The sequence below is a fragment of the Cricetulus griseus genome, assembly GCF_003668045.3.
Source record: "Cricetulus griseus strain 17A/GY chromosome 1 unlocalized genomic scaffold, alternate assembly CriGri-PICRH-1.0 chr1_1, whole genome shotgun sequence".
Classification (NCBI taxonomy): Eukaryota; Metazoa; Chordata; class Mammalia; order Rodentia; family Cricetidae; genus Cricetulus; species Cricetulus griseus.
In genome coordinates, this window is record NW_023276807.1 from 192875016 (window position 1) to 192887417 (window position 12402).

Below are 12402 nucleotides of genomic sequence, written 5' to 3' on the forward strand. Positions count from 1 at the left end.
AATTCCCAAAGAATCAATAAAAAATACGTTTTTTTTTTTTTTTTTTTTTTTTTTTTTTTAAGAAGGGAGACAGAAAAGAGAAAATTTAACAAATACCACAGTGGGAACCTAAGCATCAAGGAAATGATTATGGTGAGGCAGGTACTGGTTATGGGCAAATTCCTTACGATAAGCTTAGGAAACATGTATTATATGTCATTTCAGTGATTACACATTGGGCCTCCAAAAGGTCAAATTGCTTCTTTTAGGATATCCAACTAGGGATAGCAGACAAGTCTCAACTCCAGGTAGATTCTCTACTTTCAGAATCTATGATCTTCCTGCTGTGAAACTGTTTGAACAGGATCTCTGATAATGGAAACCAAAGATGGTCAAGGGAATGCTTTTTTTTTTTTTTTAGGAAGATCAAGTAAGGGTAGTAATTGACACTAACACATCTTACACTGTATTACTTGCTCACCTCCATAGTCCCACTGACTATTTGGTTTCCAATTAAAAAGTACTCCGGAGAAAATTCATGAGTCCTAAGGTAGAATGCCATGATTGATGAAAAAATTCGGACCATAGTTTCATCACTGAAAGTATTGATAGTGCAGATGTTGAAATGTCGAATAAAACGGGGAGTGACTGCATTTCTTCCACCACCTGGGGGACCCATGGCTGCCATCAGCTCTATGTCAACCAATGTGATTTTACTGGTGTCCTTAAGGTCATACCTGGAAAAAACACACAAGACAAAGACAGAAAAGAACACAGAATGAAGCACAGATAGCTTTAGAAATTTAATGTTAGTTTTAGCTTCTGTAAAGGGAATAACTTTAGATCATGTTTCAAGTAGAAGAAAATATTCTACTCCTCCTTCCAGGTTTGGGGATTCTGTTTCCCCTCCCCTGCCTTTCCCTTCCTTTCCATGCTTCCTTAAATTTGATTCTATAAGTTTTCTTTTTCTTCAAAACCAGAACTCTGGAAGCATGTTGTTACAACATACTTGTAGCTGGTTATAGTTAGGGGTGACTGTTCCACTTTGCCTAGGATGAGTCTGGATTGTGCTTGGCAGCAACAACACTGTCCTTTTATGCTCAGCAGTGTCTTCAGTTTGAACACTCTGCTTATGGTAAAGTCCTGGTCTTCTTATCATCTGGGGTCCTATCTTCAGAGTGCAATAACAATGTCTAAATATTACCTACACATTTTACATTCAGAGAGGGCTTTATTACAGAAACACAAAACTTCAAAGAAGTGCTAGTCAGTCAGCTGAATAACTAAATTTAGTTTACTATTTTCAACAGGCAGCTAAGTTCTTTAATACTGAAACTTTCATCAGAAGATGTGAAGAGTGAGCAGCTGGGTTCAAAGACCTTGCAAAACATAATGCTTTTACAATAAATAGTGCTAGGACATCCACATGTAGAGAAATACATTCAAACACTGGGTTTATACACCTATCACAGCAATTAATTCAAAATGGACCACAGACCTAAATATTAAGTACAAAATCACCAAAATCTTAGAAGATAACATTGGAGAAAATTATGATAACAAAGGCCCAAACTGTGAAAGAAATAATTGAAAAGGCTATCTTCATTAAAATAAAAACTTTTATTATTTGTGAAAGGCAAGACATAGATTAGGAGAAAAGAATATATATATATATATATATAATATATTATATATATAGGGTTTTACTCTATAGGGCTGTTGTTCTGAGGGCTGGAATTATGGGAGTATATTACCATACTCATCTTTTTATATGTATTTTTTTTCTATTTGAGATTGTACTATATAATGATGTTTCTCTCTTCCCTGTCCTCCCTTCAAACCCTCCCATATACCTCTTGCCATTCTTTTTCAAGCTCATGGCCTCTTTTTTCAATAATTGCCATTTCATGCATATATATATGGGCATACATGCATATTACCAAATATAACATAGTTTAATCTGTATAATGTTACTTGTATTGATAATTTTTTACTTTACTTTTTAAAATTAATTTATTTTTTACATTCCAATCATACTTATCTTAAAACCAAATAGAATATTGCCATAACAATTTGTGCAGGTTAGTTTTAATTGTCAAAATCTCTCAGGAGATGGGCCTCTGAGGATATCTATGGGAGAGCATCATCATCATCATCATCATCATCATCATCATCATCATCATCATTATTATTATTATTTGTTTTTTCAAGACAGGGTTTCCCTGTATAGCCTTGCCTGTCCTGGAACTCACTCTGTAGAACAGGCTGGCCTTGAACTCACAGAGATCTGCCTGTCTCTGCCTCCTGAGTGCTGGGATCAAAGGTGTACACCACCACCACCACCACCCAGCTGGGAGATTATCTTAATTACATTGATTGAGGTGGGAAATCCTGTCCACTTTGGTTAGTACCATTTCCTAGGCTGGGGATCCTGGGTTGTATAAGAGTGGAGAAAGCACCTGAGCTCCAGTGCCTGCATTCTCTTCTGACTGCAAATGGACTGTGAATACTGCTTTAAGTTCCTGATGCCCTGGTATAATTTCCAAAAATCCATAACAGAAAAGCTTGGTAGCCAGCTTGAGAGGCAGTAGACCACTGAGAGATGAGGACTAGTGGAAAGTATTCAGATCACTGGAGCTATGACTTTAAAGGGACTCTGGGAACCCAGTATCTTCTCCTTTGCTTCCCAGCTATAAGACAAGCAGCTTTGCTTTCCAGGGAAATCTTACAGATGATAAACACCTTCAGTGAAGTGTCTGGATTCAAGACTAACCCCTGCAAATCAGTAGCCCTCCTATATACAAATGTCAAATGGACTAAGAAAGAAATCAGGAAAACAACGCCCTTCATAATAGCCACAAATAATATAAAGTATCTTGGGTAACCCTAACCAAGTAAACAAAAGACTTGTATGACAAAAACCTTAAGTCTTTGAAGAAAGAAACTGAAGAAGATATTAGAAGATGGGAAGATCTCCCATGCTCATGGATCACTAGAATTAATATTATAAAATGGCCAGCCTACCAAAAGCAGTCTACAGATTCAACAAAATCCCATTCAAAATTTCACCATAATTCTTTACAGACCTTGAATGGACAATACTCAATTTTATATGGAAAAACAAAACAAAACAGGGAGCTAAAACAATCCTGATCAATAAAAGAACTTATGGAGATATCACCATTCCTGATTTCAAGCTCTACTACAGAGCTATAGTATTAAAAACCAAATGGTATTGGCATAAAGACAGATATGTTGATCAATGGAATCAAATTGAAGATCCAGACATAAATCCATATATCTGTAGATACTTGTTTTTTTTTTTTTTTTATAAAGAAGCCATAAATACACCATGGAAAAAAGAAAGCATCTTCAATGAATGATGCTGGTCTAACTGGATGTCACCATGAAGAATAGTGCAAATAGATCCATATTCATCAGCCTGTACAAAACCAAAGCCCAGATGAATCAAAGACTTCAACATAAGACTGGATACACTGAACCTGATAGAAGAGAAAGTAGGGAATAGCCTTGAACTCATTAGCACAGGAGACAATTTCCTAAACAGAACACCAATTGCCCAGGTACTAAGATTGACAATTAATAAATGAGACCTCATGGAAATGAAAAGCTTTTATAAGGCAAAGGACACATTCAATAGGACAAAATGGATGTCTACAGAATGGAAAAGACTTTCATCAACTCTACATTCAGTAAAAGGCTAGTATCTAAACTATATAAGAACTCAAGAAACTAAGCATCAACAAACCAAATGACTGAATTTAAAAAATGAGTTTCTCAATAGAGGAATCTCAAATGACTAGAAACACTTAAATGTTCAAAATCCTTAACCATCAGGGAAATGCAAATCAAATCTACTTTGAGATTTCATCTTAAACCTGTCAGATGGCTAAGATAAATAACACAATTGACAGCTCAGGCTGTCGAGGATGTGGAACAAGGGGAACACTCCTCCATTGTTGGGGGGAGTACAAACTTGTACAGCCACTATGAAAATCAATATGGCAGCTCCTCAGAAAATTGAGAATTGATCTACCTCAAGACCTAGTTATACTACTCCTGGGCATATATGCAAAAGATGTTCCATCCTACCACAAAGGCACTTGCTTGATTATGTTCATAGAGGCTTTATTCATAATATTCAGAAACCAGAAGCAACCTAGATGTCCCTCAACTAAAGAATGGATTTTAAACATGTGATGCATTTACACAATTGAGTATTACTCAGCTGTTTAAAAAAGAGACATCATGAAATTTGCAGGCAAATGGGTGGAACTAAAAGAAAAATTATTCAGAGCAAGGCAACTCAGACCATCCGTTAAGTAACGGATAATCCCACTACAATTTACAGACTCACAGAGGCTAAGTAACAAGGAGAGTTCTAAGGGGGAAAAGAATGGATCTCTCTGGGAAAAGGAAATGTAATAGATTATGCATATGGACTGTGGGTGGTTGGGTATGGGAACAGGAGGGATCAAGTAGACAAGGGAGTAATGGAGGAAGAGATGACTGGAATTGGGGGGAACTTTGGAGGGTTATGTGGAAACCTAGTACAGTGGGAACATATTGGAACCCATGAGGGTGACTCATCGGGGAAGTGCTTCTGTGTATGTGTTTGTCTTATTGGATGAAAAATAAAGTACTGTTTGGCCAATGAGGCAGCAAGTTAGGTGGGACTAGGAGTCAAGGTGGATTCTGGGAAATTTAGTAGAGATCCAGGCAGGAAGTGACATAGCAGGCAGACTCATATATAAGCAAGGACAAGAAGGAAGTCCTTCCTTTTCTCTTGTTCTTCCTCCTGGTCTCTGCTCTGGAGTCACCATATGATCCACCAGCAAGAGAGGGTGCCAGCAGAAGGTGTCCTCAATAAGATAAGTCATAACATATATAGATTTATGATAATTAAGACTGAGACAGCAGATGAGAAATCATAGTCATTGGCCAAGCAGCATTTGTACCTAATATAGGTCTCTGTGTGTTACCTGGGACCTTAAAGTGGTGGCAGGTGGAACTTGGGTGGCCTGGTGGAAAGCGCCCATGTGGCGACAGGGCTTGAGTGGCTTTGGAGTAAAGACTTACTGTTACATGTGACCCTAGTGAGGACTCCTAGTAATGGAAGATATAGAGCCTGAACCAGCCATCTTCTGTAACCAGGCAAAACTTCCTGTGGGACATTAACCCAGCCACAAAACCTTAGACATACAACCTGTCCTGCCTGAAGTTCTGGGGCAAAGGTGGCTCAGAATTTGGAGTGGCCCAGGTCACAAGAGGGAACCCATGCTTGACACTACCTAGATGGCAAGGAACTGGAAGCTGGATAGCTCAGAGACCTAGGATAGAACCAAGCACAACTGGCAAAAAAAGAGAGAATGCACCAACTCCACATCTGACAGAGGGCTGATCTCTAAAATATACAAAGAAATCAAGAAGCTAGTATCTAAAATACCAAACAATCCAATTAAAAAGTGGGATACAGGGGCTGGAGAGCTGGCTCAGTGGTTAAGAGCACTGTCTGCTCTTTCAGAGGACCCGGGTTAAATTCCCAGCACCCACATGGCAGCTCACAACTGTCTGTTACTTCAGTTTCAGGGGATCTGACACCTTCACACCAATACACATAAAATAAACTTAAATAAATTATTTAAAAAGTGGGGTACAGAAATAAATTGACAATTCTGAATAGAGGAATATCAAATGGCTGAAAGACACATAAGAAAGTGTTCAACATCCTTAGCCATAAGGGAAATGTAAATCAAAACAACTAAAAATGAAAACCCAACTCTGAGATACTATCTTACTCCTGTCAGAATGACCAAAATCAAAAACACTAATGACAGTTCATGGTGGAGAGGATGTGGAGAAAGGGGAACAATTCTCCACTGCTGGTGGGAGTGCCAACTTGTACAGCCACTTTGGAAATCTGTATGACGACTCCTCAAGAGAATGGGAATCAGTCTACCACAAGATCCAGAAATTCCACTCTTAGGCATATACCCAAAAGAAGCACATTCATACAACAAGGACATATGTTCAACCATGTTCATAGCTGCACTATTTGTAATAGCCAGAAACTGGAAGCAGCCTAGATGCCCCTCAACAGAAGAATGGATAGAGAAAATGTGGTACATTTACACAATGGAGTACTACTCAGCGGAAAAAAGAATGGAATCTTGAAATTGGCAGGAAAATGGATAGATCTAGAAGAAACCATTCTGAGTGAGGTAACCCAATCACAAAAAAAGACAAACATGGTATATACTCACTCAGATGCGGATTTTAGACATAGGGTAAAGGATTACCAGCCTATAATCCACACTGCCAAAGAAGCTAGTAAACAAGGAGGGCCCTAAGAGAGACATACATGGTCCCCTGGAGAAGGGGAAAGGGTCAAGATCCCCTGAGCAAATTGGGAGCACGGGAAGAGGGGGGAGGGAGCTAGGAGAATGAGAAGGGGAGAAGAGGAGGAATGCAGAGGATATGAGGGAGCAGAAAGGTTGAGTCAGGGGAAGAATAGATGATAGCAAGAATGAAGATACCATAATAGAGGGAGACATTTTTGGTTTACAGAGAAATCAGGCACTAGGGAAATGTCTGGAGATATACAAAGATGACACCAGTTAACAATCTAAGCAACAGAGGAGAGGCTACCTTAAATGCCCTCCCCTGATAATGAGATTGATGACTAACTTATATGTGACCCGATAGCCCTCATCCAGCAGCTGGTGGAAGTAGAAGCAGACACCCACAACTAATCACTGAACTGAACTGGAATCCAGATGCAGAGAAGGACAAGTGAAGAGCAAAGGGATCCAGACCAGGCTGGTGAAACCCACAGAAACAGCTGATCTGAACATCGGGGATCTCTTGCTCCCAGGACCGATAGCTGGAATACCAGCATGGGACTGATCCAGACCCCAGGAACATGGGTTTCTGTGCAGAAACCTCGGAAATCTACGGGACCTCCTGTAGTAGTTCAGTACTTATCCGTAGTATAGGTGTGGACTTCGGGAGCCCATTCCATATAGAGGAATACTCCCTGAGCCAAGACACACGGGGGTGGGCCTAGCCCTATCCGAAAGGATACAATAGACTCTGATGACACCCTATGGAAGGCCTCACCATCCAGGGGTTGCAGAAAGGATATGTGATAGATAGGGTTTTAGTTGGGGTGAGTGGTAGGGGCAGATGGGAGGGAGAAGGGAACTGGGATTGTCATGTAAAACAATCCTGTTTCTAATTCAGATAGAAAAGAGTTTTAAAAGAGAGAGAGAATGAAATGATTCCTAATGTTATTCTGCTATACTCTTAGATCAGTGCCTAGCCCAATCATCATCAGAGAGGCTTCCCCTGACAGCTGACAGGAGTAGATACTGAGGCACACAGCCAGACATTAGGCAGAGTTTGGGGAACCCTAGGGAAGAGGAGGAAGACGGATTGTAGGAGCCAGAGGGGTCAATGACACTGGAGAAACACAGCCCACAGAATTAACTAAGCAGGGCTCATAGGGGCTCACAGAGACTGAAGCAACAATCACAGAGCTTGCATGGGTCTGCACTAGGTCCTCTGCACATATGTTATGGTTGTTAACTTGGGAGTTTTGTGGGACTCCTAACAGCGGGAGCGGGAGCGGGAGCGGGAGCGGGAGCGGGAGCGGGAGCGGGAGCGGGAGCGGGAGCGGGAGCGGGAGCGGGAGCGGGAGCGGGAGCGTCTGTAACTCTTTTGCTTGCTCTTGGGACACCCTTTCTCCTCCTCATTGGTTGCTTCATCCTGCCTTGATATGAGGGTCTGTGCCTAGTCATATTGCAGCTTGTTATGCAGTGTTTGGTTGATATCCCTGGGAGGCCTGCTCTTTTCTGAAGGAAAACAGAGGAGGAGTGGATCTGGAGGAGCGGTAGGGGTCTGAGAGGAGTGGAGGGAGAAGAGGCTGTATTAGAAATGGATATACTGTATGAGAGAAGAATAAATATAAATGAAAAAATACTTTAATTATTTACCAGTGTCCACAATCAAAGAACTGTCGTAATAACTCAATAGGAGGTTGGGCTCCATATTTCTCCAATGAAGGCATATTCATATCATCTATAAATATTACACACTTCTTTCCCATAGGTGGTCCAAATACTCCCTTGCGCCTTTTGTCCAATCTTGCCATAATGATGTTCTAAAAATTTAAAAAGAAAGATATATTTACCTATGGTAGTATTATTAACTTACTATTATCACCATTGTTTAAGTCAATATTAAGATCTATGCTTCCAGTATCCATGGTACACCAGTAGCAGCTACAATTTGTTTAATTAGTCAATAACTTAACATAAAAAATTAACATCAGAAAAAAGAACTGAACAGTCTTTCAGAGGAAATAATGTTATGTGTGTAATTACTCTGAGTTACTCTTACTTAAATTGATACTAAACCTTAAACTCAACATCATTTCAAATACATCTCTTGAGACCCTCCTCTGCACTTAGAATTATAACAGGTATTTACATGTCAAGCTTGCATTATATATACATGCGTAATTCTATAATACTTTTCACACTGGATACCTCTTTACCAAAGGTTTTAAAACATTAATGTTCCTAACCTTTGTTGGATTTTTATAGCCAACATAAATGTATATGCTTTTTAAATATTTCTGGTAATTTTTAAACTTGCTTGTCCATTGTAAAACTGGATATCAAAATTCTTTTACTTAGAAATTTTACAGTATTCTAACTTTGAAGGACTTTGAAGTTAAGGCAAATCTATTGGCTAAAACAACAGAAATAGGGTTGGGGGCAATAAATAGGCACAGATGCTGAACATGGCAATTACAAGAGGTTTCATGAAATAGCTTGAAATAGCTTCAGCTTGTTATATTTAGGGTCAAAGAAGGGCATGTAATAGATCATGGCTGGGCCAACCAAGTGAGCAGCAAATGTTCCTAAAAGCCACACAGAAGAATACTGAAAGAACAACTGGATATTCTCCTGTGCACACCCACTACTCTTGTTTACACATACATGAGTCTCTTACATTTTCTTCTCCAGTTAAATCAATTGTTGCTTTAGTCAAAAATAGTGACAAATCTTAATAAAGGGCTAATGTAAAAGTGTTATCTTTTGGTTCATAGATTTACAAAGTTGCATATCTAACATATAGCTTTAAATTTTTAATATTTACCAAATAAGATAAAGTATAGTAATTATAAGCTCAAGTTTCTGGCTTTATACTAACCTGAACCTGATTGGCACTGGTCCGTGCAGAGAAATTAACATAGAAAGGAAAGTATTTGTCTTTTTCCAAGTGATTCATTAGCTTATCCTTCACATACACTGATTTTCCTGTACCAGTTGGACCCACAAAAAGCAGTGGCCTTTATGAAAACAATGAATAGCATAATTCAAAATGGAAGAACATATGAAAGCATTTTTATGAAAAGAAACTCAAGTATTTAAAAGACTTTAAATAGTAGTCAAGTCATTTCTATCTAAAACTCAACATGTATATAATTGTTCTTGAAAGACCAGTAGAGGCAGGGACAAGGAGATGGCTCAGCAGGTAGAAGCACTTGCTTTGCAAGCCTGATGACTTGAGTTTGGATCCCTAGAACCCATGTAACAATGAACCTCAAAGTTTACTGTAAAAATGCTATCATTTTATTAGAATAGTACTGATACATTTAGAATTCACATTTACGGTAGAGTTTCTTACTTTGCATAGGTAATACTCAAATCCATTAGGAAAGTATATCTAATTGTATCCATTGTAGGAACTATGATATCTTGAATCTTGGTACGTTTGTCTTCTAAACTGGAACTTTTAATTAAGTCATTCCAATGGAGCCAGCGGCCTCGGTTTTTTAACTATAAGAGAAAATGTTTAAAAATAATACTATAACAATGCATTTGCTACATCTGAAAGAAACTGTACAACACTTGCACCATTTACTTTTTAAAATTTGAGCCCTTAGATAAAATATAACAACTGTAACACAATGGCGTTTTACCTATTGACAAGGAAAAGTTAACTCAGTTGAAAGATGGATAAAGGACAGAAATGTGCAGTTTATAGAAGAATAAATACAAATGGGCAGCAGACAGCTGCTGCAGTAAGGATCTGCAACTTGAGATAACATTGAGAGGTCATTTGCACTCACTGCCAGAGCCTGAATTCCTGGATGACCAGTGCTGGAGAAGGGACTTCACTGTCTATTTGAAAAGTAAGTTTTTGTTAAAAATTCTAAATCAGAGAGAAATGGTTCAGTGTTTAAGAGCACTGACTGTTCTTCAAGAGGTCCCAGATTCAATTCCAGCATCCACATGGCAGCTAACATCTGTAACTCCAGTTCCAGGGGATCTAATGCCTTCTTCTGACTTTTGCAGGCACCAGGCATGCACTTAGTACACATATATGCATGCAGGCAAAACACCCGTATACATAAACATTTTTAAATACTCTAAATGAAACCCCCAAATAAAAAACTGTAGCATTTCCCTCCCTTACAATGAAATATTATAATAATTCATATACAATATATGTAATATCTTCAGTCATAAAGCAGATTAGTAAACATTCATGAATCTACCACCCAATTAATACAATTAATTTTAATGATAATCCAAAGAATATAAACATTATCATAAACTCAATGTATCTAGAATTTATGTCCTTTATTTTTTGAAATCACAGAGATCCACCTGCCTCTGCCTTCTTTATGATGGGGCTAGAGGCGTGCACCGCCAGCTGAATTTATGTCCTCTTAATATCTAATCTTCCCTAAACACCTTTACTATGTCCTTTTGCATATTCTGAGTATTTATTTCAAAGTATTATAGTATAACTTATGTTACAATCTGCTAGATTTTGATTTTGTATCTTTCATGTCTTGAAGTAAATGAGCTATAATCTAACTAAAAATAAAAATTCATTTGAGACCTCTGTATTTGTTTGACATTTTAGCTTTTTGACCTAAGCTGATGTCCAGGCAAAATAATCCGCAGAGCTGAACTACTATAGTCTTTAAATTCATACTAAGCAGTGGTGAAGCATGCCTTTAATTCCAGCACTCTGGAGGCATAAGCAGGTGAATCTCTCTGAGTTCAAGGCCAGCCTGGTTTAATATGGCCTCCAGGGCTATATTGAGACACCTTACCTTGAAAAACAAAAAACAAACAAACAAAAAAAAAACAAGAGAAAACAAAACAAAAATTTATTTATTATTTCTTTTTCCCAACTTTTTTTTTATTTGAAATAGAAACAGGATTATTTTACATGACAATCCCAGTTCCCTTTTCCCACCAGTCCTCCCCTACCGCCCCCACCAACTAAAACCTTATCTGTCACATATCTTTTCTGCTCCCCCTGGATGGTGAGGCCTTCCATAGGGTGTCATCAGTGTCTATTGTATTCTTTCTGATAGGGCCTAGGCCCACCTCGGTGTGTCTTGGCTCAGGGAGTATTCCTCTAAATGGAATGGGCTCCCAAAGTCCACACCTATGCTAGGGATAAATACTGGACTTCTACAGGAGGCCCCATATATTTCTGAGGTTTCCTCACAGAAACCCATGTTCCTGGGGTCTGGATCAGTCCCATGCTGGTATTCCAGCTATCAGACTGGGGAGTAAGAGTTCCCCGATGTTCAGGTCAGCTGATTCTGTGGGTTTCACCAGCCTGGTCTGGACCTCTGTGCTCTTCACTGGTCCTTCTCTGCATCTGGGTTCCAGTTTAGTTCAGTGATTAGTTATGGGTGTCTGTTTCTACTTCCACCAGCTGCTGGTTGAAGTGTATAGGATGGCATATAAGTCAGTCATAAATCTCATAATCAGGGGAGGGCATTTAAGGTAGCCTCTCCTTCGTTGCTGAGATAGTTAGCTGGTGTCATCTTTGTAGATCTCCAGCCATTTCCCTAATGCCTGATTTCTCTGTAAACCAAAAATGTCTCCCTCTATTATATCTCCATTCTTGTTATCATGTATTCTTCCTGACTCAACCTTTCTGCTCCCTCATATCCTCTGCATTCCTCCTCTTCTCCCCTTCTCATTCTCCTAGCTCCCTTCCCCCTCTTCCCGTGCTCCCAATTTGCTCAGGGGATCTTGACCCTTTCCCCTTCTCCAGGGGACCATGTATGTCTCTCTTAGGGCCCTCCTTCTTTACTAGTTTCTTTGGCAGTGTGGATTATAGGCTGGTAATCCTTTACCCTATGTCTAAAATCCGCATCTGAGTGAGTATATACCATGTTTGTCTTTTTTTGTGATTGGGTTACCTCACTCAGAATGGTTTCTTCTAGATCTATCCATTTTCCTGCCAATTTCAAGATTCCATTCTTTTTTCTGCTGAGTAGTACTCCATTGTGTAAATGTACCACATTTTCTCTATCCATTCTTCTGTTGAGGGGCATCTAGGCTGCTTCCAGTTTCT

General features: G+C 39.2%; 1 protein-coding gene across 1 annotated transcript in view; it reads right to left on the reverse strand.

The window, feature by feature from the left end:
• Positions 1 to 12402, reverse strand: part of Dnah12 (dynein axonemal heavy chain 12) — a 206294-nt gene that overhangs the window by 85262 nt on the left and 108630 nt on the right. Inside the window, exons 38-41 of the mRNA XM_035452634.1 lie at positions 9697 to 9848; positions 9220 to 9358; positions 7995 to 8161; positions 461 to 716 (exon numbers count right to left, since the gene is read on the reverse strand). Coding sequence (XP_035308525.1) covers positions 461 to 716; positions 7995 to 8161; positions 9220 to 9358; positions 9697 to 9848 — 714 coding nt within the window. The remainder of the gene's footprint in view (positions 1 to 460; positions 717 to 7994; positions 8162 to 9219; positions 9359 to 9696; positions 9849 to 12402) is intronic.